This window comes from Cololabis saira, chromosome 13 (genome assembly GCF_033807715.1).
Source record: "Cololabis saira isolate AMF1-May2022 chromosome 13, fColSai1.1, whole genome shotgun sequence".
Lineage (NCBI taxonomy): Eukaryota > Metazoa > Chordata > Actinopteri > Beloniformes > Belonidae > Cololabis > Cololabis saira.
In genome coordinates, this window is record NC_084599.1 from 35,379,293 (window position 1) to 35,407,091 (window position 27,799).

Below are 27,799 nucleotides of genomic sequence, written 5' to 3' on the forward strand. Positions count from 1 at the left end.
TTAGAAAATGTCTTGTTTTATTTAATTGGAAATATAACTTACTGTATGTTTGCAAGTGCTGATTTGCTGTTTTTTTTTTTTTTCCAGAGATAATACTTTATATTTTATTATATTTTTTAAAACTTTTTTTCAACTTATTTTACAGAGTTTTGCACTTTATTCATTCATTTTTGGTTTAATAAGAGCAAAGTTTGCACTTAAAGTCCAATGGGGCAAATGTTCAATAAAAAAACAGCATATTTGAAATCATTTCTTTGCCTTTTGTCAATTCACAAAATAATCGTAATCGTAATCGAAAATCGGATTTTGAGAGAAAATAATCAAGATTTTATTTTTGGTCAAAATCGAACAGCCCTAGTTTGAAACCACCAATGCTCCAGCATTTGTGTTGAAGCGACCTCAGGGAAGGTATTAAACGCCAAAGATGCCCTGATTTTATAAACACCATGGCCTCTACCTCATTCAAAGACATATATCAGTTACCAGACATGCAGTCCTCTAAATATGCTGAATATCACTGATGTCATGTCGTCCAGAGTGAAGACTCTTCATCATCAGTGCATAAGAAGACGGGGACGTAGAGTCATTTATTTAACTTTCCACTTCTGGACGATGCAGCTCCTCATTATGCCTTTCATCGTCTTATTTTCTTCTTCTTCTCCCCCCAGTGACCGCCTTTGAGCCCACCGCCATGTCTGACGCTGTGGTGATGGAGCCTCCTCAAGCAGACGGGTTCCTGGAGTCGTCGTGCGGAGCGAGAAGCAGCGCGGCCTCTCTGGACGACGGCACCGCCGACACCGCAAAGTACGTCTGCCCTGGACGCTCCGTGTTGTTCTGTCCGAGCTTCGGGGAATGACTCGCTTTGCTTGAGCTGCTTTGAAGACATAAAGACGACTTCTGCGCTAAATTCAATTAGTTTTAAAAAGGACTAATAAGAAAAGAGGACGTTTTGTTTTGTTCAGGCTAGATTGGGAGTCACAGCATCACATGCATCGTACCTCGGTGATCCTTTCCATTAACAATAATCCCATGCACGCCCCGACCCAATTGGGGGCCTAATCGAAATGTTATTTTTACGCCCCTTTATCAATAATAACACACATATGGTATGTATAGCTGCAGTAGTTTGACTGTATAAGTCAAATCAAAAATAAACCTGAAATAAATAAACATAGAATTAAAAAATTCTACCTGAAATAAATGAATGAAAAGATATAACCACCACCACCTCAATCCCCCACAAAACACTGAAAGCAGGTCTGAAATCAGGACTAAACACACACGTGTGCCTTTAACAGATGCACATTTATCTCCTTAAAAATAGTCAAACTTCTTTAACAATATAAATTCATATAAAACTATAGCCAATTTATTATATATTAGCTAAAGTTTATAGCATGTATAAGACTGACTGGTCATTTTAGCACTCTTTTCAACAGAGGTGAAAGCATTCAAGCCATTCTATAAATGTTCATCATAAAAAATGTCTCCAGTCTAGACAGACTGGAGACAGAGATTCCTGTCTAATGACGGCCAGCTCAGGTGTTTGTGCCATAGTTTTATTTCAACAACATACCCACCTTCAAGTGAAGTGGAGTTTCCTGCATGTTGCCTTTTTTTCTTCTCTTGCTCGCTCCTGATTCGTGATAGTGATGATTCTCAAATGAAAATATCGATACTTTTGATTAGGGATGGGCGGTATGGACTAAAAAATGTATCACGATAATTTCTGGCATTTATCCTGATAACAATAAAAATGACGATAAAAAAATATCAATTCAACTCCACCTTTGTAACTATAAATCTATCACCACATTCAGTCTTTGGAGCCCCCAAATCACTGCTCTAAAAGAATACTAAATGTTACTAAACGTCATCAATGGGAATCGTTCTTTCTTTCTTCCTTTCTTTCTTTATTGTTTCTTTCTTTCTTTATTGTTTCTTTCTTTCTTTCTTGTTTCTTTCTTTCTTTCTTTCTTTCTTTCTTTCTTTCTTGTATCTTTCTTTCTTTCTTTCTTTCTTTCTTTCTTGTATCTTTCTTTCTTTTTTTCTTTCTTGTATCTTTCTTTCTTTTTTTCTTTCAGGCTCTATATCTTCCTTCCTTCCTTCCTTCCTTCCTTCACGTACGTTGTGCGTGGATTTATCTCAGAACCATAAATCAGCTTTACACAGAAACGTCATCAAGGGGAATTTATCGTTTTTACCGTGAGATGACAAATTCTTACCATGGGGAATTTTTTTGACGGTTTATCGTGGACGGTAAAATATCACCCATTCCTACTTTTGATACTTCAGTCATTTGTGGTAATGTATATTGTTAACAGGAATACGGAGGAAAGTAACTAATCTATTCATATTTTGTCTAAATGACATGCTGCTGGTAGGAACTACTTTTTTTTCATTTTAATAGTAATCCTTTTTCTGTTTATTATTCTCTTATTTATTTTATTTAATGGTTTTAGTATTTTACTTAGGATCTTTTTCTAGGGATGGAAACCACTTTTTCAAACACTTGTAGTAGCGTTGTAATAGTTGTAATAGCTCGGCTATATTGTGAATGAGACCGCTACCTAAGTGTACCTCTGAGTTTAAAATAAATAGCTAAATAAGTGACTCTGATGTTTTGTATCCTTAAGCTATCTAAAATAAATTACGGGGCACATTAAGGGTATCGAATCGGTATCGAATCGGTATCGCCGATACCAGCCTGAATTGTACTCAATATCGTAAAGGAAATCGGTGGTATCAAACATCACTAGTAGGGATATCTTTTGGACGACATGCTGAAATCTCACCTTGTGCAGCTCTGCAAGAGCCCGCCTGCACATGCACCCCTCTATTTTCTCTCTTCCGCCTCACGGTAGTGCACGTGCACATCCCTGATCTCATGTCACGTTGATCTCGGTATCACTTTCAAGTATATTTTTTTAGTTTTATAAGCCCTGCCGTTGAGATTGGAGAACATTTTGTGTTATGGTGATAATCACATGACTCGGTGCAGCATCAGGTTTAATCAAGCGAATCCCGGGAGCTGACATGTTTTTCCTCTTCTTCAGTGAGTCGTCGGAGGAGGAGTCCACGGGGGAGCGGGAGGATGATGCATCCGCCAGCGGCACCAAGACGACAGAGGTCCCAGCTGAACCCAGCTCACACGTACATCAGGGTGAGCGCTGAAGGAAAATCACCACGTTTGCTCTGTGTTCACCGCCGCCCCCCCGATCTGCTGCGTCGGTGAGGGTGAAGCCGCTCGGTTCAACACTAAATCGGTCGTCTGTTGATGCTGGAGTCAGCGTTTGTGACAGCGATTTTTCCAGAGGAAGGAGACTCCTCATTCTCTGGCAGAACAAACTTTACTTCCCTTTTCCTTCCCTTAAAACTCAACTTTGACTTTGTTTGTCCTGATACACGCAGCACCGATTCTAAAGAAAATTGTAATATAAAATGCTGGGGGATTTTTTTTCTCTGATAAAAATTGTTCTCCGTCCTCCCAGTGAGGGCTGTAAATCCATAAAATATATTCAAAACATCCTGCTGGTAATTGGGCCGATAGCCCATCTGCCGCTCTTGCTGCTGAATCCCAACCTGGGTGGCAGCGTTAGTTATTAAAAACCCTCTGGGGTTTGTTATTGCTGCTTCGATCCTTCATGTAAAACGCCTCTGGCTTCGCTTTCCGAAGACGGAAAAGTGAAATCTTTAAAAATACAAACATTTGCTGATGAAATATTGTTAAAGCAGCTGAATCAGGATTTCAGTCTGCGAGTGGTGAGATTATGATCAGGTCCTTATTTTCTCTTCTAATCGAGTTTGGCTTGGAGGGATGTTTTGTATAAAAACCTGTGATCAACTGACATTTTTCGTGACGTCTCAAAAATCTAAATAATTGTACCAAATATCATCACGACGAAGTAAACCGACGATTCTATGTAATCAAAAACAAAAGCCACGTTGTATTAGATCCAAGCTTGATTTTCAGCAACCATTTTCACTCGTTTTTCTCCGGATCTTATGCCTGTTACGCTTTGATATTAATCACATTTATCGCTCTAATACAAATACAAGATTAATTTGTGCAGTGATTCCGTTTTTTCTTAGAAAGTCCCCCAAAAAAAGAGGATTAATCACTTTTTTTCTGTAATGCATTTAATGAGCACAACAAGGAAACACCAAGCTCCACATGAGAAAAACAGTGCTCCCATCTGTCCCCCCACCCCCGATCTCAGATCTGTGGATCCTCAGGTGTAATATCCAGAGAGTCTATAATGAACATCAGCAGGTATCTCAACCTTTAAGAGAGAGCCTTAACCTCCTTAATTTCCAACGCAGGAGACGTCCTTGGCCATTTACCGTGAGCGGAGTATCTAATGAAGTCTGTGGGGGGAGATTTGCGAAGTCAGAATACCGTATTTTCCACAATATAAGGCACACCGCATTATAAGGCGCACCTTCAATGAATGACGTATTTTAAAACGGTTTCCACATATAAGGCGCACGGCATTATAAGGCGCACTAAATATATGCAGGGTTTCCGCAGGGTTTTAAAAAGTATTAAAAAGTGATTAATGGAAATTGCCAAATTTAAGGCCCTTAAAAGTGTTAAATTCACTGTCAGAGGTATTATTTTTTTTTAAATTGGTATTATTTTTTACCTTTTACATTTTAAGCAGTCTATTTTATTGTCATTCACAAAGTGAAATAAATGTGAAACATCTGTTCAACATCAATGAGTCTATAAATCTGTTCTGTATAGTGTTCTATAGTTCAAAATCTGTATTAATGTTAAAAGGTTCGTGATTAACACTTAATGTTGTGACTGTTTTTTTTTTTAAATCTGAAGGTAGTGAAAAAGGTATTAAATTGGTATTAAATTTAACATAAGGATTGCTGTATAAACCCCGATATGGTAAAATACCGTACTATAGTGGCTGGGGTTGAGTTACGTATCTACCTGATGGAGCTGTGCTACAGGAAATGCTACAAAATCCTACAGCAAATGCAAAAAAAAAAAAACAAGAAGAAAAGTACCGTATGTCAAACTTTATTAACAAAATAAAAACCAGCTTTGTTCCGTCTCGTCAAAGTCGCCATTATGCGAGTCAGCATCGCTGCTGTTGTCTTGAACGTCTGTGACGATTCCTGACGTTTTTAGCGCCGTTACTTCGGCAACACCAACTACAGTAGCTACAATCCCTCTGACTTAGGGCTGGGCGATATGGACCAAAAGTCATATCTCGATATTTTCTAGCTAAATGGCGATACTCGATATATATCGATATTTTTTCTGTGACATAATTGGGGTTTCCCCCAAAGCATTATAGCATAGCATCTCTGTTAGCTTCATTTTTTTCTGAGGCAAACCCTTAAAAAAACAGTCAGTTTTAATACAATGCCTCGTGCCAAATGTCACACAGGTTCCTTTATTAACAGAGGTCTGCACAATATCAAAATGTATGAAACAAATGTAATCAAAATAAACTGCCTGCATATATAGAATGAAAATGCTTCTTGAATAAAATAAAACAAATATCACTCTCCTGCATAACAATTAAATTAAAATACACTGTGCAATTAATACAATGTAGACAGAAACAGGCAGACTTTTCCACTGAGGTTGACAGTTGTGTAAATAACACAACATTTGTGCAAATCTCAAATAAAACATTCAAGTCAATTTGTCACAAAATAAGCTATATCAAAATAAAAAAAAATATATATATATTTTTTTTTTAAATCGATATAAACGATATTGTCTCGTACCATATCGCGTTTGAAAATATATCGATATATATTAAAATCTCGATATATCGCCCAGCCCTACCCTGAATACAGTAACAGAAATTACCGTAATGATCATATATAAGGTGCACTGCATTATAAGGCGCACTGCCGGTTTTTGAGAAATTTAAAGGCTTTTAGGTGCGCCTTATAGTGTGGAAAATACGGTAGTTTTTTTTTCGGGATGGGGTTCTGAATATCCTCCTCATGTTTCAGCGGCCGCCCAGCGACCGGCCTCGCTGTCGGTGCCGGCGGCAGCAGAGTCCTGCCTGTGGACGTCACAGTGCGACGGGGAGGTGAAGCTCAGGATGGGCGACTCCGGCGTGGCTGCTGAGCCCGCGTTGACTGTGAACCAGATGTTCACGTCAGCCGTGGAGCGCTTCGGGAACCACACGGCCCTGAGCTGGAAGGAGGGCGAGCAGCAGAAGAGCCTCAACTACAAAGGTTACTACCAAGCCTGTCGCACGGCCGCCAAGAGCTTCCTCAAGGTATTTTCAGTTCAGACTTTTTCTCCACCTGTCCTCTGACTTTTTGACGACATAAATCATCTGTGGGTTTGAGCTGCTCACTGTGCAGATTTTGCAAAAAAGTACTAGCATTTCTCCAGTTTCATAAAGCTTTTCATGAAATATAACTTTGAAGAAGGTCTCAGAGGTTAATGAGTGTGTTGAGGTTCATCAGGGACAGAACTTGGGTTCAAATAACTAAAGCAGGGGTCGGCAACCCAAAATGTTGAAAGAGCCGTATTGGACCAAAAACACAAAAAACAAAATGTCCAGAGCCGCAAAAATTGAAAAGTCTTGTATAAGCCTTAGAATCAAATAAGCAAATCGTGAAATGTTGACAAAAAAGTCGAAATGTCGAGAAAAACATTTGAAATGTTGAGATTAATGCTGAAGTACAATCTCGAGAAAAAAGTCGAAATGACAAGAAAAAAGTTGAAATGTTGAGAAAAAAGTTGAAATGTCAAGATTAATGTTGAAGTAAAATCTTGAGAAAAAAGTCAAAATGTCGAAAATAAAGTCGAAATTTCGAGAAAAAAGTCGAAATGTCGAGGAAATAGTCCGAATTTTGTGTAAAAGTCGAAATAGATTAAAAAGGGAAGGAAAAAGGAAGAAAAAAAAGAGGAAAAAATGAAAAAGAGAAGGAAAAAAAGAAGAAAAAAGAAATAAAGGAAAAAAGAAGAAAAAAAGGGAAAAAAAAGGTCAAACATTTTTGAAAAAGCTCCAGGAGCCCCTAGGGCGGCGCTAAAGAGCCGCATGCGGCTCTAGAGCCGCGGGTTGCCGACCCCTGAACTAAAGAAATAGACCAATAAAAGTGTTTTTAGGTACCGGTATATTTACATAGTTTAAATGATTCAAAATAACTTGAAAAGCATATTGTGTTTTTGTAAATGGTTCCCGCAGTAGATGGCAGCTATTGAAACGTGAGCAATCATAAAAGTCTCAGCGTTTTCTTGACTGAAAAGTGACCGTGATGTTCATTGTTGCACTGATTCAACTGTCAGATCAATAGAAAAGGGAGTGCACATCCGTACATTCCCATAACTAGAAAGAGAAACTTAAGCAGGCCCGGATGTCTAGACAATGAAGACTTTTAATGGATTAAAACAGTTGTCTTCAGTCGTCTTTGCTCGTGTGCGTCTTGAGCAACGCCGCGTGCGACGGTACGACTCACAGCTCGGCACAAAGGAGGTGTGATGTCGGCCAGACAGTAGCTCAGGTCAGGCTTCAGCGGCTCAAACTACAAGACAAAGCTTGATACTGTTGTGAAACGCGACCCTGTTAGTCAGCGCGGAGGCTCGTTCGTACTTGCACCTAAAGAGACATACGTGCGGCTCATCTTCTGTCCAAAACTGGATTCTTTGTTTGCCGTAAGACAAGTGGCACAAAACTTACTGAGAACTGAATATTAAAACTGCCCAACGTTTCTGCCTCCTTTGTTGCTCCTTTAATCACCTGTGATGTTTGTGTGTCTGCAGCTCGGTTTGCAGCGCTACCACGGTGTCGCCATCCTGGGCTTCAACTCCGCTGAGTGGTTCATCGCTGACGTCGGAGCTATTCTAGCAGGGTGAGGCTCAGCTTTTCTTTTTTTTAAGTTCAGCACTTCAAAAAACGAATTTCTTAGAAAGTTAAAAGCCATGTTCAAGGAAAAATAAGACGTTTTCGTTAGGGATTAAAAAATGTATCACGATAATTTCTGGCATTTATCCCAATAACGATAAAAAAAATACCAATACAAAAAGTGTCATCAACGGGAATCTTTCTTTCTTTCTTTCTTTCTTTCTTTCTTTCTTTCTTTCTTTCTTTCTTTCTTTCTTTCTTTCTTTCTTTCTTTCTTTCTTTCTTTCTTTCTTTCTTTCTTTCTTTCTTTCTTTCTTTCTTTCTTTCTTTCTTTCTTTCTTTCTTTCTTTCTTTCTTTCTTTCTTTCTGGCTCATTTCTTTCTTTCTTTCTTTCAGGCTCATTTCTTTCTTTCTTTCTTTCAGGCTCATTTCTTTCTTTCTTTCTTTCAGGCTCATTTCTTTCTTTCTTTCTTTCAGGCTCATTTCTTTCTTTCTTTCTTTCAGGCTCATTTCTTTCTTTCTTTCTTTCAGGCTCATTTCTTTCTTCTTTCTTTCTTTCTTTCTTTCAGGCTCATTTCTTTCTTTCTTTCTTTCTTTCTTTCTTTCAGGCTCATTTCTTTCTTTCTTTCTTTCTTTCTTTCTTTCTTTCAGGCTCATTTCTTTCTTTCTTTCTGGCTAATTTCTTTCTTTCTTTCAGGCTCATTTCTTTCTTTCTTTCTGGCTCATTTCTTTCTTTCTTTCTTTCTTTCTTTCTGGCTCATTTCTTTCTTTCTTTCTTTCTTTCTGGCTCATTTCTTTCTTTCTTTCTTTCTTTCTTTCTGGCTCATTTCTTTCTTTCTTTCTTTCTTTCTTTCAGGCTCATTTCTTTCTTCCTTCCTTTCAGGCTAACTTCCTTCCTTCCTTCCTTCCTTCCATAAATCCGGCTTTACACAAAAACTTCATCAACAGGAATTTATCGTTTTTACTGCGAGATGACAAATTCTTACCGTGGGGAATTTTTTTGACGGTATATCGTGAACGTGAATAAAATATCGCCCATTCCTAGTTTTCGTACTATTTTGCTGATTTTAAGAATTCTAGTCAAGAAAATCTTTCTTACTCTATTGGCTCAGATATTGTTGCTTATAATAAGACAACTTTGACTAGATTTAGGAATATTAGGCTGATTTCTAGGTCTGTTTTTGCAGTGAGTGTGATGTTCGGAGCTCCCTGGAGGCAGGGTTGGGATGTATTGTCCACACTGGAGTGATGCTTTTTAAGACCTAAGACATGAGTGTCCCAGAGCAAAGCCTTGAGTGTCGTCCTGTTCGGCACGTAGCTTCTTGACTTCCACATATCTTCATTGAGTGATTGATCGCAGCAGTGCGCAAGAATCTGATGCACTGCAGTGCTGGAGAGACCTGGTTTTCAGTGCAGCTCTGGGATGCATTTTTAACTACTTTGGCCTTTCAATCCATTTTAAGGGAGAATATTAAGTAGTGATCACCTGATGTCATTTAGATCAAAGTTTGAGCTCCGAAATGACCATTTGTTCGTATATATGTCTGTTACTTCGGTCTGCTGCACACGATCTGAAGATGGACATAACGTGTCAAAAGAAGCAACTGTTTGGACTTTGGCTGGGATTTTTGTTTATATAATGGTGCTGGCATTTATCCGTATGAAGGGATGACCTCAAGCTAGAGAGAGAAGAAAAACTCCTTCTCAGAGCCCTTTAACCGAGCCCACTGATTAGTCAAGGGACTGCTTACATCACCACACATCTGCGCCGTGACTGTGGGAGTTTCATGCTGGGTCTAATTTTTAAGCCCAGATTATGTTTTTTTTTCTTTAGTTCATGCTAGACTTGTCTGACTAGTGATATAGCCGTCCATAGCAGCGGTGAGTGCCGAGATAAAATACCACTTGAGTGGCTTATTGACAGACCAGCACACCTTTTCAGGTCGGTGCTGATGCATCACGAAAGGAATGTAAACTTGCTCAACCTGTGAACAGAAATGGCAGATTGTGTTGCGATAAACGTCCCGGGAGACGGTTGTGGACGCAAGACGTTCTGCTGCGGTGGTTTCTATTGCCCCATTCTCGCCCCAAGCTTTTCAGTTTTACTTGGAAAGGTTGTCAAATTTAAAACAACTCTGTGACATCTCAAAGAATGTCGTGAATATTTGCTGATGAGGGTGCAGTTTTAGGCATGTTGAGTTTCCACAGATGAATTTAAATTCCAGCCTAAGGGTCAACAAGTTCAAAGAAAAGACAAAAAAAAAAAGGTGCTGGGATGTGATGGATCATTCTGTCAGAGTAACACGACTCTGGTTTGTCTAACGTTGAATCATCTCGCCGGGTCTCTTTCAGCGGGTTCGCCGTGGGCATCTACACCACCAACTCTCCCGAAGCGTGCCAGTACATCGCAGAAAGCTGCAGAGCCAACATCATCGTGGTGGAAAATCAAAAACAGCTGCAGAAAATCCTCCAGGTGAGACGAGAACAAATGTCAAATGTCTCCAAAATCAAACAAAGAAATTATCCAAAATATCTGTTATTATTTCACTGCTAAGATCTTTTTTTTGTAATCTGATTACCCATTATCAGTAGTCGCATAAAATGCATGCAATAAATTTATATATATATATATATATATATATATATATATATATATATATAAATAAATGATGCATAAAATGCATGCAATAAATTATATATATATATAATTTATTGCATGCATTTTATGCATCATTTATTTATATATATATAAATAAATGATGCATAAAATGCATGCAATAAATGTGTATATATATATATATATATATATATATATATATATATATAAATAAATGATGCATAAAATGCATGCAATAAATTATATATATATATATAATTTATTGCATGCATTTTATGCATCATTTATTTATATATATATATATATATATATATATATATATATATATGAAACATCATTCACTGTATTTTAACACTTTGTTATTCTTACTTAAGAAAATGGTAGTATAGCAGGAGTTTCTAATCTTATTTTCTTTAGGTTATTTTTGTAGTTTTGATCTTATCACATGTTAAAAGACCTTTTAATTAAGATCTGCACAGACTAATTTAAAGCTAATATGAAGATGTTCAGAGCAGCACCGTCAAAGGACTTTCTGCAGGTTTAAACTCATCTCATCGTGTTATCTTTTGTTCCCAGATTAAAGACAACCTGCCTCACTTGAAAGCCATTATCCAATATAAAGATGCACTAAAAGAGAAGCTGCCAAATCTGTACACAGTAAGTCACACGCTGCACCAGAAGAATGTGGGGCTTAATTGAGAGCCATAAAAGCTCATCTTAAGTGGTTTCTGTGTCTTTTTCTCAGTGGGCCGAGTTCATGGAATTTGGCCGCGATGAACCCGACGCTCCTCTCGACGCCATCATCTCCAGCCAGAAGCCCAATCAATGCTGCACGCTCATCTACACATCAGGAACCACGGGCCAGCCCAAAGGAGTCATGCTGAGCCATGACAACGTAAGCTATGAGACCCCACGTGTGCGTCACATGTCCGCTGCCTGGCGCCGAAGCCAGAAACTCCTGTTTTGTAAAAAAAAAAAGGGAAGAAAGTGCACCGGCTGCATACCAGGGGAAGGCTTTTGTGTTTTTATGTGAGACCTGTTCTCAAATACGTGCCGTTTATACCTGAGAACATCCTCTGAAAGTAATTAAAATGGCTGTTTCATGTCTGCGGTTAAAGTTCAGCAAGTTTCTAGCGTTTTATATCAACTTGTTAAACATTTCCCTAATAAAACAAACGAGGACATTAAAGCGCTTCAACGTTAGGGCGAGCATCTGTTTTCCTTTTTTTATTTTATTTAACTCGACTGCAGTGCAGAGGTGACTGCAAGAAAAAAATAATGGTGTAAAATAGAGGTTATAGTTAAAGATTTTGTAGCTGGACAGTTTTCCAGCTCAACCTGATATTTGATTTAGCTCAACCGTATCTCAACCGTTGGCAAGTTCCTTTTGTGTCATGTGACCACCGGACGAGAGTCATTTCCTATAAAAGCACCACGGTAGCGTTCATTATAGGTTTTATGAACATTTGTGATGGGTTTTTCATTTAAACACTCATATTAGGTTATACAGTTGTTTGTCAACCCTTTTTTTGTGTTCTGAAATACTTTTTAAATGTTCTTAATTGAGAGTTTTTTATGGGTTAAAAACACACAAACACACACAACTCAGTTTCTTATGTTTTTAAATCAAAACGTTTGCTTTATATCACAAGACTTTCAGCTATACAGGACTGTCTCAGAAAATTAGAATATTGTGATTTTCTGTAATGCAATTACAAAAACAAAAATGTCATACATTCTGGATTCATTAAAAATCAACTGAAATATTGCAAGCCTTTTATTATTTTAATATTGCTGATTATGGCTTACAGCTTAAGAAAACTCAAATATCCTATCTAAAAAAATGAGAATATTCTGGGAATCTTAATCTTAAACTGTAAACCATAATCAGCAATATTAAAATAATAAAAGGTTTGCAATATTTCAGTTGATTTGTAATGAATCCAGAATGTATGACATTTTTGTTTTTTTAATTGCATTACAGGAAAATAAAGAACTTTATCACAATATTCTAATTTTCTGAGACAGTCCTGTATGTTACTTTTTCCTACTTCTACCTGTCTGGTTAGATTAAAATAAACAACTGACTCATACAAGTACCGTATAAACTCCCACACATAAAATGGTTCAAACAGATCATAAACGCCGTGTCCTGGTCTCTTTCTGCTCAGATAACTTGGACTGCGCTCTCCACCGGCAAACATGTGCATCTCACAGACGCCACCGAGGCCCAGGAGTCGGTGGTCAGCTACCTGCCGCTGAGCCACATCGCGGCTCAGATGGTCGACATCTGGGTCACCATGAGGGTCGGGGCAGCCACGTACTTCGCTCAGCCGGACGCCATGAAGGTGAGACGCAGCGGCTGTGAGGAAAACTCGCACTTAAAACACCCGAACCGTCCGGTCCTACTCTTTATATTCCCACAATGCCCTGCTTATGTTGGCTGTCATGGAGACGTAGATGAAATCGTTGATGATGTTTTTACTTATTTGTACACTGGTTTGGATGTAGCTCAATAAAACCACATCAACTAGAATATAAACCAGAAATACAGTTTAATATGTATTTAGTACAGCTGGTCATCCAGGTCAAGGTTAATCTAAGGGCTTACCTTTCTGAGACCTCTGCACCACCCCCAGAATCAAAACAATAGATTAAAATAGATTTATTATAGAAATAGATTTAAATAAAAATAAATTCTAAAAAATAATTACAATGAATAGAAAAAAATAAAATGGACCAATGTATTCATAGAGATGCAAGAAAATATTAATTGGAAATGACAGAAGAGACAAAGACAGAATTTGGGGTGTTTTTAAGTTTCAATATATGATAAACACTTTAAATTTAAAAGATATAATTTTCTGTGTATTATTACATACACCAGGGATCAAGGGGTTGAATAGAAAACTAGATTTTTTTTCTTTTACGTTTCTTAAACTTTTCACCTTTTACTCTGAAAGGTTTCTTCACTTCTGACCGGTGGAACGTCCAGTTATTTCCTGTTTTAAGAACTACACTTGGTGTGCTTGTCCATCTTAACATTCCTTATGCTCAAACATACAGTTGTACACTTTATAAGTCTAACTACAAATGCATGGAGTGCTGCTGGGTGTGAGAAACAAAAAAAGTATTCTTCAGGTGCTCTTCGGCATGGGGATCAAAAAGATTGAAAAACAACTTAGAAAAACCGAGGCACTCAAGAAGATAGAAAAATATAATTATTGTTATATTTTTCTATCTTTTTGAGTGCCTCGGTTTTTTTAAGTTGTACGCTTTAGTTGTACAGTTTGTTTTAAGTAAATGTCACCTGAAATCCTCCATTTCTTGGCATGCATGTGGTCGTGTAGTACTCATGTGTGTAATGTACGGAGGTAAATAAAAGGCAGTGCTATGTCTTCGGTGCCGGTGTGTATTTCATGGTCTGCCGGTTCTATCCTCAATCGCTGTCACATTCATCATTTATTTATTTGTTTTTTAAGTTTGTCGAACTTCCAAGAACGTTGATTTGTTGTAATTAAGCTTAAGGACTGTTTAAACTATTTATACCCAGCCTTCATTTAATGTCATACTACAGAGAATACTTTTGGTATTTAACTAGCAGATGCAGAGACAAGTTTATATGATCTTAATTATTTAAATCTACAAATGATGACCTGGGAAGGCATAAGTGTAAATACGAGGTAAGACTGGAGTTCCAGTGTTGGCTGGGAGGCCGTTCTGCTTCCTAGTTCCGGGATATAAAACGGACAAAAACGAGTGGGTCGGAGTGAATCAGCGTGTCATAAAAACATGATGTCCTTGAAGCCGTCACTAGTCATATGCATCTTTCACAACAAGTCACGTTAACTGTGTCAAAAGCCATTTGGTATAGTTTGTCGTCTTTCTTTCAGGGGCTGTTTCTCTTTTTAGACTCCCTTTTGATTTAATCGTCACTCGGTACATTTATTAATGCAATTAAAGCGTGTAATATAGTTACATTTCACCAGAAGGCATCCAGAGGGGTGACATGTGACTATTGCACAAACAGAAAAGTCTTCTTTGTGTTTCCTTTTCAAGCTTTCTGCAGGACTTTGTGGTCAGACTTGATTTCCTGTGAGATCTCGGACGTGAAACCAACCACAGACTGTTCATGACTTTCTTCCCAGGGTTCACTTGTAAACACGTTGAGGGAAGTGCGACCGACAGCCTTCATGGGCGTCCCGCGCGTCTGGGAGAAGATGCAGGAAAAGATGAAATCCATCGGAGCCAAGTCTTCAACCGTACGCAGGAAAGTCGCCGCCTGGGCCAAAGACGTGGGTCTGCAGACCAACAAGACCAGGATGAACCAGTACGTACGCGTCAGGGTTCACTTCCTGTTTCTGCTTCTACAGGACTGTCTCAGAAATTTTGAATATTGTGATAAAGTTCTTTATTTTCTGTAATGCAATTTAAAAAAAAAAAAAAAAAAAAAAAAAAAAAAAAATGTCTACATTCTGGATTCATTACAAATTAACTTAAATATTGCAAGCCTTTTATTATTTAAATATTGCTGATTATGGTTTACAGTTTAAGATTAAGATTCCCAGAATATTCAAATTTTTTGAGATAGTATATTTGAGTTTTCTTAAGCTGTAAACCATGATCAGCAATATTAAAATAATAAAAGGCTTGCAATATTTCAGTTGATTTGTAATGAATCCAAAATGTATGACATTTTTGCATTACAGAAAATAAAGGACTTTATCACAATATTCAAATTTTCTGAGACAGTCCTGTATTCTCGTCGTAGTTATTGGAATGTTGTTGGTTTCGTGTTACTATTTTGGGAGTTCTTGGTGCGTAGCGTCATTTCTGCGTTGTTGTCCTTCCCTTAGAAACACGGCAGCTGCTCGGACTCCGCTCAGCTATCACATAGCCAAAAAGCTCGTGTTCAAAAAGGTCCGCAAGGCCCTGGGCCTGGACCGCTGCAACAAGTGCTACACGGGGGCTGCACCCATCACCAAAGACACCCTGGAGTTCTTCCTCAGCCTCGACATCCCTCTGTACGAGCTGTACGGCATGAGCGAGAGCACCGGACCTCACACCATCTCCCGCCCCGAAGCCTTCAAACTCACCAGGTGCTTTAGTCTTTGCCCCGCATGGACAAGTAAACCCTGTAATGCTTTAGATATGAAATATGATGGATCTGTCATTTTTTAGGGGTTAAATGCAATCACTTAAGTGCTTGTTTAGTTTATTTTGTTTTGGTCATTTACATTTTAAGATGTTTGCATATGCACACTGTAAATGTATACACACAGGTATAAATATATACGGTATATTATATATATGTACACATTTCCTTTTTTTTTTTTTTTTTTTGACCAAAAAGGTGTAGGCCGAAGCCTCATGGCTTATTTTGCCTATCCTTTTCAACAAAAGGCAGACTTCAGAAACAAAAAGATATTAATAAAACGAAACGAACGAACAAAACAAAGAAAATGAACAAAGAAGAGAAGAAAATAAATGTGATTACTCACGATTGAGGACAGCTGCAGGAGGAAAGTTGCATAATTTAGACAGTTTAATATGAAGATAATTTATATTAGTGTTCTATATTTATCTATTATTTTAGATTTATAATTATTTTTAAATTTGTAAATTGAGCTACTTTTTTTTAGTTCCTCATCCAGGCGGTTCCATAGTTTCACCCCATCGACGCTGATACACCTTGACATTTTTTTTGTTCTTGGCCATTTCTGCTCAAAAATGCCATAGCCCCTTAGGTTGTGCCTGCTTGTGAGTTATTGAAGTGTTTCTTGTCGTCTTCCAGTTGTGGTAAAGAAATCCCAGGATGCAAAACAAAGCTGCACAATCCAGACGAGGAGGGAAACGGTGAGATCTGCTTCTGGGGCCGCCACGTGTTCATGGGTTACCTGGACATGCCCGACAAGACGGAGGAGGCTCTGGATGGAGAGGGTTGGCTGCACTCAGGCGACCTGGGAAAGCACGACAACAACAAGTTCCTCTTCATCACCGGACGAATTAAAGGTATTAAAAGGCCTCGTCTACCAGAGACACTTTCTGCCTTTGGAGTAGGGCTGGGCGATAAATCGAGATTTTAATATATATCGATATATTTTCAAACGCGATATGGTACGAGACAATATCGTTTATATCGATATAGCTTTTTTTTTTTATGATTTTGATAGAGCTTATTTTGTGACAAATTGACTTGAATGTTTTATTTGAGATTTGCACAAATGTTTTGTTATTTTGCACAACTGTCAACCTCAGTGGAAAAGTCTGCCTGTTACTGTCTACATTGTATTAATTGCACAGTGCATTTTAATTTAATTGTTATGCAGGAAAGGGATATTTGTTTTATTTTATTCAAGAAGCATTTTTATTCTATATATGCAGGCAGTTTATTTTTATTTCATTTGTTTTATACATTTCGATATTGTGCAGACCTCTGTTAATAAAGGAACCTGTGTGACATTTGGCACGAGGCTTTGTATTAAAACTGACTGTTTTTTTAAGGGTTTGCCTCAGAAAAAAATGAAGCTAACAGAGATGCTATGCTATAATGCTTTGGGGGAAAACCCAATTATGTCACAGAAAAAATATCGATATTTTTCGAGTATCGCCATTCAGCTAAAAAATATCGAGATATGACTTTTGGTCCATATCGCCCAGCCCTACTTTGGAGCATCCACGTTTAATATATTGTCAGCTGTCCCTTAATCCCAATACACTTGTTTTTTTGGCTTGCAATTATTTATAATTTCCTTGCGTTTTAATTGTTCTGGTGTGCAGAGCTGATCATCACAGCCGGAGGCGAGAACATCCCCCCAGTCCCCATCGAGGATTCAGTGAAGGATGCCGTGCCACTGATCAGCAACGCCATGCTGATCGGAGACAAGAGAAAGTTTCTATCCATGTTGCTCACAATTAAGGTAAAGTGTCTTATTTATTTCTTTTCATCAGTGTCTCACGGCAGTCAGTCTGTAACTGCGTAGATAACGCAGGACGTAAGTGTGATTGAGGATCAGGAATGCAGATGTAACACCATCTCTGACAGATGGTGCTACAGGTTCTTAGGCTTGTAAACAGCCACTCTTTATCTTTTTAATCTCTTGAATAGCTAGTGCATGAGGTATGTTTTGACTCAAATGAAAACGCAGTAAAAAGGAAGTGCCAGTGCTGGTTTAATGTCCGATTCTGCCACCTGGCGGCGCTTAACGGAACTACATCACCATGTTTGCAGGCTGCAGTTCAAATGTATGGAAGCAATTCTTTTTTTTTTAACATGTTTCTTTATTGGGTAATCCATGTAAATTATATTACACAATAAACATTTCTTTTAAAGGGTTCGACAGAATACCCCGTTTTATATTTTACCATACACACTCAAAAAAAAATAAATAAATAAATAAATAACTAAATAAAATACAAAAAAATACCGTAAATAAATAAAATAAATAAGGACACAAAACTTAACATAACAAACACCCCAAAACACACACACTCCAAAATACGTAATTATAAACAGGTCCCAAAGTAAGTACCGATTACCAATCAAACTCTGACTGAAGACAATAATAATAGGAAAAATAAAGTAATAAACTAAAATACAGGACACGCAAAACAGCAGCAACAAAAAAAGTTAAAAAATAAAAATAAAAAAAATAAAAAGATAAATAAATAAAAATTAAAATAAACTGACATAAGAGGAACCCTAAAAAAAATGAGACATGGTTAGCAATATCATACTTCTCTGTAATTAAGTTAAATCAGATTGAATTAATCTTCCAAGGATGCCAAAGAATTAAAAGAAAGAATAGGTATGGAAGTATAGTATGGAAGCAATTCTGTACCATAATTCAAATGGATTAGCAAAAATTATTTTTCATTTTCTTTTACGTTTCTTAAACTTTTCACCTTTTACTCTGAAAGGTTTCTTCACTTCTGACCGGTGGAACGTCCAGTTATTTCCTGTTTTAAGAACTACACTTGGTGTGCTTGTCCATCTTAACATTCCTTATGCTCAAACATACAGTTGTACACTTTATAAGTCTAACTACAAATGCACGGAGTGCTGCTGGGTGTGAGAAACAAAAAAAGAATACTTCAGGTGCTCTTCGGCATGGGGATCAAAAAGATTGAAAAACAATTTAGAAAAACCGAGGCACTCAAGAAGATAGAAAAATTGAGTGCCTCGGTTTTTCTAAGTTGTACACTTTAGTTGTACAGTTTGTTTTAAGTAAATGTCACCTGAAATCCTCCATTTCTTGGCATGCATGTGGTCGTGTAGTACTCGTGTGTGTAATGTACGGAGGTAAATAAAAGGCAGCGCTATGTCTTCGGTGCCGGTGTGTATTTCATGGTCTGCCGGTTCTATCCTCAATCGCTGTCACATTCATCATTTATTTATTTGTTTTTTAAGTTTGTCGCATTCCCAAGAACGTTGATTTGTTGTAATTAAGCTTAAGGACTGTTTGATTTATACCCAGTCTTCATTTAATATCATACTGCAGAGAATACTTTTGGTATTTAACTTGCAGATGCAGAGACAAGTTTATATGATCTTAATTATTTAAATCTACAAATGATGACCTGGCATAAGTGCAAATACAAGGTAAGACTGGAGTTCCAGTGTTGGCTGGGAGGCCGTTCGGCTTCCTAGTTCCGGGATATAAAACGGACAAAAACAAGTGGATCGGAATAAAGCCTCATCTTTTGACTCATAAATAAAATTAATATGAACTTATCCAAACTGCATTTTCATTTTCTTCTTCACCATTGCTCATTCTGTGACATTGCTTCTTCGTTTTCATGCTCCTCCCGCAAAAAGTGTAACATAATTCAAATTGAGTTGTTAATCCCAAGTGATGCAGGAGAGTGACGTTTTGATCGCTCTTCTCAGTCCCCAGTCTGACTGTTGTCCATTACGTGAGTTGTGCAGGTCCGGTAAAGTAGGATAGATATTTGCAGATTCTCACCTTTGTGGCCAGTAATTCCTAAATAAAGAGATGTAAACGCATGAATGTTGCCTCTGTCCAACCACTGCAACATAAACAACAAGTTTTAAGCCCATTGTCATCAAAAGGAGACTAAACTGCACAAAAGACGTTGATGTCAATATGGAACTGGCTGTATGAGGCTAATTTAGGGACCATAGACAAATTGCGATCCCCATATAAAAATATCCAATAACTTTAGTTATGTGAAAAATTGGCATACCAGTACATTAGTTCTGTAGAATCCTATTGCATATTCCGTCTGAAAAAAACAGCTTTATTCCAAAAATGAAAAATATTTTTTTCTAATCCATTTTAATTTGAATTATGGTACAGATTTGCTTCCATACAAATGGAGCATGGTACTGATTCTTGAATCTACAGACGGTAGAGTTCAGATGTGGCAGGATGCAGAATAAAGGTTCCCTGTTTTCCCCCCGGCAGAGCCAAGTGAACGCAGAGACGGGCGACCCCGAGGACGACCTGACACCCGAAGCCGTGGAGCTTTGCAGAAAGATGGGCAGCAACGCCTCGCATGTCTCGGAGATCGCAGGAGGCCGAGACCGCGCCGTCCACGCCGCCATCCAGGAGGGAATCAACCGGGTGAACGAGAAGGCGACATCCAACGCACAGCGCATTCAGAAGTGGGTCGTTCTGGACCGGGACTTCTCCGTCGGCGGAGGAGAGTTGGGTGAGTGTAAACACGGACTTCTGCCGTTTTTAAACCTACAAAACATTTAGAGATTACGACGGAGTATTAGGGCCAAACTAAGAGAAAAAAAAATTGGAAATTGCGAGAATAAAGTCGTTATATAATGAGAATAAAGTCGTAAAATTACGAGAATAAACTCATAATGTTGCGAAAATAAAGTCGTAATAGAATAAAGTCGTATTATGAGAATAAAGTCGTTATATTATGAGAATAAAGTCGTAATATTACGAGATTAAAGTCGTAATATTACGAGAATAAAGTTGTAATATTACGAGAATGAAGTCGTAACATTGCGAGAATAAAGTCGTAACATTGCGAGAATAAAGTCGTAACATTACGAGAATAAAGTCGATAAAGTCGTAACATTATGAGAATATAATTTATGAGAACTCTTCTCCCTGTGTAAAAATGGAATGGAAATAGGAATATTGAGCATCTTGTGAAGTTATACTTATATATTTATAATATATTTAATATTACGACTTCATTCTCATAATATTACGACTTTATTCTCAAAATATTACGACTTTATTCTCGTAATTTCCTTTTTTTTTGTCTTAGTTTGGCCCTAATACTCCGTCGTAAGAGATGCATGCCTTTTTTAAATAGTAAGCACTCTTGATTCTTGGATTTTTTTGTCGATATACAGTAAATGTGAAGTAAAAAAACCTTAGCTTGAGTTTTAGATGTGTATTTTTTACATTTATTTTTAGTCACCGTGACGACTGTAGCCATTTTAAACTATTTTGCATCAACTTGTTTGTTTTTCGAGGATATTTGAGTAATTTTTTCCGCTGCAGCAGAAGTTTGACCATCTTTGTCGTCCCACAGGTCCAACGTTGAAGCTGAAACGGCCGGTGGTGCTGAAGATGTACAAGGAGCAGATAGAAAACTTTTACAAGGACCTGCCGACTCCGACGACCCCAGACAACCAGCTCCCTCCCAAGTAGAAGTTTCTGGACGTGTCAACCATCTCCCTCGTGTCATTTTGCTCCCGTTTATTAATGTTTGCCTCGTTTTTTTGTCTGTTTACATTTGTGAGGAAGCCATTTGTAAAATAGCTTTATGAGTTTTAAAAAAATGCAACTAGCTGAATTCAGCTATTTATTTTTACCTCTGAAACGATAATATGAAGTATCAGCAACAGGAAAAAGAAAAATAACATTTATGCTTGAAGTAAAAAAGAAAAAACAGGATCCAAACCAAAAGAAAAAAGAAGCTGAAGAATAATTTAGGATTTATTTATTTATTTTTTGGTTTGCCAAAGTTTTATGTTTTTTCCACCAAAAAAAAGAAGAAACATTTCAGATGAACTGTTTTGCGGCGTTTGCAAACGTCGGGTGTTTCTCACGTCTTGTTTTTTAGTTCGGATAAAAACGAACTTAGCTGTCATTTTGTACATGTGTTCAAAGAAAAGTCGACGCATTCTACATCTGAACGTTAAAGCTATCTCAAAATACAAAACATGAAGCCATATCTATTGCTTTTGTATCTTTAAAAGTCTTCGTGTGTGTTCTGATCATCTGTGCAGACTCATTTAATGTTGTAATTTTGTGGAATACTGTAAATATGTTTTGCTTTCATAATTATTTACTTGGCTTTATTTTATTTTCCAGCCATTCTGGCAACACTCAAATGTCACACATCCTTTATTTTTTTGTACCTGGGAGTGGACGCCGAGTGAATGAAATGTACATGAGGTTTGATCGATTCTTAGTTTGGAACATATCAGACGCATATACCTTGTGGTTTTGTTGCCAAAATGTATACATAATGGGAATGTTCAAGGTTTCGTAACGGACTGTCTTCAGCCGCCTTGACTGCATTTCTGCGTAAGCAGGATGTAAACTCCTAAAATAAGTTATTATTGCACTCTGAACAGCTCATCTTGTACATGCAGTTGTATTATAAGTAAGTGTAGCACTCTGACAGAGTCGCAGTACAAGTTAAGCTTGCTGGTTATTGTTCTCTTGAAGTAGCTGAAGTTTAGGGTAAACAAGACCAATTTATTTACGCAGTTAAAGGAAATGACGGTGATTCAGACTATCTGGGTGGATGAGTTTCTTCGGTTCCTGCAGCTTCCTTCCAGCTGGTAGAATCAATTAAATGGACTTTGAGGGACATGTTCAAGTTTGATATGTGGTATTGATTGGTGGTTAAGTTACTGCACCTTTTATTCTACAAACCGTGGTGTTGATAAAGTTTGCAGAAAAATACTTTTGTAAGTTCTCACGCGAACCCAAAGTGAAAACTGGATTTACCTGAACCTGAAGAGCTGTTGAATGAAGTCAGGGTTTACAGATGGAGACGGGTCCTACAAATAAAAGTGAAGAACACCTGTTTATGATGACAGAAATGTGAACATCTGAGTGACCATAACTGGAATAAAAGTTTATTACAATCATGTGTGGTGAACTTACTTTAAAGTCTTAAAAATTAGACTTTAAAATAGATCCTGGATTAAATACAGAAGTTAAAGAAAGAAATTATTTTGCTGTCGAAAATCTATTTTAACTTATTTTTACCATAACTAAACATACAGGACTGTCTCAGAAAATTAGAATATTGTGATAAAGTTCTTTATTTTCTATAATGCAATTAAAAAAACAAAAATGTCATACATTATGGATTCATTGCAAATCAACTGAAATATTGCAAGCCTTTTATTTTAATATTGCTGATTATGGCTTACAGTTTAAGATTAAGATTCCCAGAATATTCAATTTTTTAAGATAGGATATATTAATTTTCTTAAACTGTAAGCCATGATCAGCAATATTAAAATAATGAAAGGCTTGCAATATTTCAGTTGATTTGTAATGAATCCAGAATGTATGACATTTTTGTTTTTGTAATTGCATTACAGAAAATCACAATATTCTAATTTTCTGAGACAGTCACCCTGCAGTTACACAACCAAACACCAGGTGGCGGTGTGGGTTTCTTTTTATTTACTTTCTCTAAGACCCGAGTTAACCTTGTGTAGCCCAGATATATATTTATACAGCAACAGATCAAATAAGGCATATTTTATACGATTTGGAGCCGACACTAATAGTTTTTTGTTTGTTTTTTTACCAATATGGCAGCAATATCGCCTTTTTACCAGACTTGAAAACATAATAGTAGTAATAGTACCGCTACACATAGACATATATACATATATATGTATATATGTCTATGCCGCTACATACCAACTATGACGTCATGAAATGTTTAGCTGCTTCGCGGCCATCTTGGAGGACAAACAACCGAAGAAGAAACTCCATGGCGATCAGGCTCAATATCTAAACAAATGTAAATTTATTGACCACATCGATCCATATTCAATTACAAGCAACGAATTTTCCAATTTCGGCATGTATACGTAACCCACGCTTAGCCGAGCTACTGACCTTGAGGGTGCCACAAGGATCAGAAAACCAAGAACAATTAAAGCTGCAAGCAGCGATGAACGGGCCCTCGCACCCTTGTGCACGTTCAGGCTGCAGTGGAAGCTTGTATGACTTGCATGTAGATTCTTCAGGCCTGGACATTTAGCGGATGAAACCACCCACGACTCTCTATATCAAACCATTCAAGTTATGGCAGAAAGTAGGAACTTTCAGATATGGACCAATCAGATGAAGGGGCGGGGCTAATTTGCACCAATTAAGGTGAAGGAGTCACTTCCGTGGTGACGTCACTTGCACATGCACTCGAGGTGGGAAACACACTTACGCTAAAAGTTACAATTCCTGGCGCCAACAGGTGACGCTACAACCGATCCTGAATATTCCACCAGAGATGTCTTCAGGCTCAGTCTACAATCATGCACATACGTTTTCAACCGCATCAAATAATGTATTGCTGAATTACAGCCAATTGATGTTTGATGGCGAGCCTTAAAAATGACCTCAAACTTCGCCGGATCACTACAGTCAAGCCCTCTGGTAAAAACTTAAAAGCTTTGCAATTTAGCGTCGGCCATGTGTCTAGATTGTAGAAACCAAGTTGTGAGCCAATCCGATAAAATCTCTAGGAGTTCGTTAAAATACGAGGCCTGGAAATGACCAGAATTCATGAAAAATTACATTTTCTGTTCAAAATGCCGGACTTCCTGTGTAACTTAGACCATGGGTCCAAGAGACTTTTTCGTAGAGCTTTGTCTGATACAATAGACACATAAAGGTCATTGCTGCAGGTCAAACCATATTATGGGGCTCGTCGAACTCCTGAAGCGTGTGCAAAATTTGGTGACTTTTCGAGCATGTTAAGGCCTCCAAAAAGGCTTCATTTCTCTGAATAATAATAATAATAAACACCACAAATACAATAGGGTCCTCGCACCTTCAGTGCTCGGGCCCTAATTACTGAAACAAAAGCTTCCTGTTGCTTCCTAGTGGTGTGAAGAATGTTGTCCCAGCTCCAGCATCGGACGGAGATTTCTCCTCTTCACTGACTCGGAAAAGACGATTCTCGCAAGAAGTTCAGGCCTCATGATCAGAATCACAACCAACCAAAGTCCCCCTTTCTGGTTTCACGGGATATTCCCAAACTCTCATTGGATCAACAGGCATTTTTAAAAGCATTGAATTCACAAAAGTAGGAAACGAGCTATCTTCACTGTGTCTGCACCTTCAACACACAGTTCAAACCTAAAATCACAGTCTCCAAAGCCACTCACGGATCTTCAGTCTGACGTGCGCTGCAAGCATGGACAAACCGGCTTTGCATGACCCTGGACATAAAAACACCAGCGGAGGACTAAAATGAATCAATAGTTTGTCGAGGACCATGATGAGTGTTAAATACTATCCTAAATGTCTTAGTCTGTAGAAACAAAACTGAATGGGCCTGTCAAGCTGAGTTGTCATAGCTCAGACTAACTGATGCTTGTAACCTTTGTTTTACTTCCTATTGGCTGATACAAGCAGATGTCATTAAAGGAGATACAGGAGTAGAAAATTTGAATATTGTGATTTTCTGTAATGCAATTACAAAAACAAAAACGTCATACATTCTGGATTCATTACAAATCAACTGAATTATTGCAAGCCTTTTCTTATTTTAATATAGCTGATCATGGCTTACAGCTTAAGAAAACTCAAATATCCTATCTCAAAAAATTTGAATATTCTGGGAATCTTAATCTTAAACTGTAAGCCATAATCAGCAATATTAAAATAATAAAAGGCTTGCAATATTTCAGTTGATTTGTAATGAATCCAGAATGTATGACATTTTTGTTTTTTAATTGCATTACAGAAAGTAAAGAACTTTATCACAATATTCAAATTTTCTGAGACAGTCCTGTAGTCGACAGCTTTACAAGTCTTCATTCCTACGGCTAAGGATAATAGGTACATGGATGTTTTCCCATCAGTTATTCTGACAATAAACTTTGAAATGTCAATTACATAACTATTATGTCTTACTCATGGATTATTTTTTTACTTTGAATTTAAAGACAGTAATCCATTACTTTGTGTTTGTGCAGCTTCTCATATTTATAGCAGATGCGTTTAAGCTGCAGGCCCAACATCTGTCTGGTGAACCGGTGTTCTGCCAATTTCTGCTCCCTGCCGAGAAATGCTACTTTGAGGTTCGATTTTCAAAGTTTGATTGCCCCATCATTTCTTGCACGATGTAAAATTGATAATATGGGATGTTGAGTATTTGATCCTTCAAAATACACTACCCATGACATGAATTGCATTACACTTTGTGAACATTATATGATAAAGAGAGGGAAAAAAACAATTGTATGGCTTTATTTCATATTCAATCGGTCATTGGCCTTTATTTAACCAGGCAGGTCATTAAGAACATTCTTATTTACAATGAAGGCCTGGCAAGAGTCAAGGACCACTTGGGGGAAAAGGAAGTGGGCTAGGGAGTAAAACACAGTAAAATTGTAGCTCTACTTTGGTAGAAAACCATTAGGTAGCATTTTTTGGCAAAGCAGCAGAAATTGGCAGAACACCGGCATCAACAGACGCCTGAATCTGAGATGTCATTTAGGACGCTTTCATTGTATTTACTAGTCCTTTCCTAAAGTGACGTGTCAAAGTGTTTCCACTGAAAGGCTCTGTTAAGTTTGGGCACTGATGAATTCAGATTATCGATCAGTCCTCCCTAAAAGACTCCCCGCCCCGTGGAGACATCGCCGGTCCGGTCTCCTTGTCCTCTTGACCCCGCAGACTCGGCTGGACGGCAGCGTGAACTCTCCGTGACCTCGGCCAGCGCTGGGTCACGCCGGGGTGAATGAGCGGACACACAGGGACAACAGTACTTAATGACTTTATTAATAATATGATTTCAAAATAAAAAATAACATTAAAATAACACGTTTTGTCCTTGTTAACAACTTGCATCATATGGCCACATGGTGGCATCGCAATGCCAAGTTTTTTTTTTGTGTTTTTTTTGTCTTTTTTTGAAAATACCAAATTGTTCTTCTGCCATCCAGTTCATTTGTTCTGCTCGTTGTTGCTTTGACCACATCTTGAATCCAACCTCCCCCTCTCTTTTTGTTTATTCCTACCCCTGCTCAGAAATAAATGGAAAAAAAAAAAATAAAAATTATAAATACAGGCAACCCTGTCCCTTTGTCACAGACACATTATGACACAGCCGACAAAGGAACGTCTCAGTCTGCATATCGTCCCTCCAACCGACCAACCGACCCCCCCACCCCCCCGACTCCGTACATTTGTTTTCCATTTCTTCATCTGCTGAAGATCCACACAGTAGATGATCTACCGTTGTTGTATTACACACATATATTTAATATAGTCTCGGTGGAAACGCTCCACTGCCCCAGCCCTGCTCAGAGTTAGAAAGTGAAGGGGCTGCTGGTAGTTTGTTTTTTTTTCCTTTTCTTTATTAAATTATCCTCCCGTCCGTCTACAATGTCAACAATACAAATCTGAGGTTTTGTCACCACCTCTGTGGGTGTGTTTTTTGTACAGTGCACGACTGAAAAAAACACTACAGTACCCATGATCTTCAGCTCCAGCTGAGGAAGGAGCCGGTCAAGAGTCCACGTGAGTAAGAATAGTAGCATAACTTTGCCGTTACTGTTAAAATAATCAAGGCACCATGCAACACACCCTCATCTTCATAGTTCTTGCAGCAATGCACCTTGGGAGGAACAGGTAAGTCATCAAACATTTTCTGATTTGTTTAGAAGTGTTTAAACTGTAGGCACATATCAGTTTCCTAGCGGAAAGCCCAGAATGCTCCCCTCACTTTACAACTCTGTCTCCTATGATGTGTTTCTTCAGGTTCAAGTTATCCCTAATAAAAATATAATCGAGTGACGATGACTATTTGTTTGGTTACAGACTACTATGAATGCGTACAAAAATCAAAACCAGACACAGGAAACAAACCTTTTTTTTTTTTTTTTTCTCCTTTTGATTATTTTGTTGTTTTTTTTAGTTTTTGTTTTGTTTCCCCCCCCCCACCACCCCTCCAGTTCCTGAAACCAAATACACCCCTCACGTCTTCCCTTCTGGTCCAGTTATTTGTACTCAAAGCAGAGGGTAACAACAGTTTAACTCATCCAGCTCAGATTTTCCTACACCTGCTTGTTGGTGTTCAGCTGTCAACAGAATCATGACGCACAAAAAAAAAAAAAAAGAAGAAAAAAAAAATATACGGGGAA

General features: G+C 37.9%; 1 protein-coding gene and 2 non-coding genes across 4 annotated transcripts in view; all 3 read left to right on the forward strand.

Moving 5' to 3' along the window:
* acsbg2 (acyl-CoA synthetase bubblegum family member 2) overlaps positions 1-22,552 on the forward strand; it is a 35,949-nt gene extending 13,397 nt beyond the window's left edge. For both annotated transcript variants that reach the window (XM_061738777.1, XM_061738776.1), the window contains exons 2-15: positions 669-804; positions 3,057-3,163; positions 5,989-6,260; positions 7,754-7,842; positions 10,188-10,308; positions 11,029-11,109; positions 11,198-11,347; positions 12,624-12,800; positions 14,601-14,782; positions 15,309-15,551; positions 16,247-16,464; positions 17,233-17,372; positions 19,881-20,127; positions 20,980-22,552. In XM_061738777.1, the coding sequence (XP_061594761.1) occupies positions 692-804; positions 3,057-3,163; positions 5,989-6,260; positions 7,754-7,842; positions 10,188-10,308; positions 11,029-11,109; positions 11,198-11,347; positions 12,624-12,800; positions 14,601-14,782; positions 15,309-15,551; positions 16,247-16,464; positions 17,233-17,372; positions 19,881-20,127; positions 20,980-21,098 (2,259 nt within the window). In that variant the 5' untranslated portion in view covers positions 669-691 and the 3' untranslated portion in view covers positions 21,099-22,552. The remainder of the gene's footprint in view (positions 1-668; positions 805-3,056; positions 3,164-5,988; positions 6,261-7,753; positions 7,843-10,187; positions 10,309-11,028; positions 11,110-11,197; positions 11,348-12,623; positions 12,801-14,600; positions 14,783-15,308; positions 15,552-16,246; positions 16,465-17,232; positions 17,373-19,880; positions 20,128-20,979) is intronic.
* Positions 13,770-13,909, forward strand: LOC133458862 (small nucleolar RNA SNORA57). Its single transcript, XR_009783979.1, has one exon. It is a non-coding gene; the product is annotated as a small nucleolar RNA SNORA57 (small nucleolar RNA).
* Positions 18,698-18,837, forward strand: LOC133458861 (small nucleolar RNA SNORA57). The gene has a single exon (XR_009783978.1). It is a non-coding gene; the product is annotated as a small nucleolar RNA SNORA57 (small nucleolar RNA).
* Positions 22,553-27,799: the final 5,247 nt, after the last annotated feature.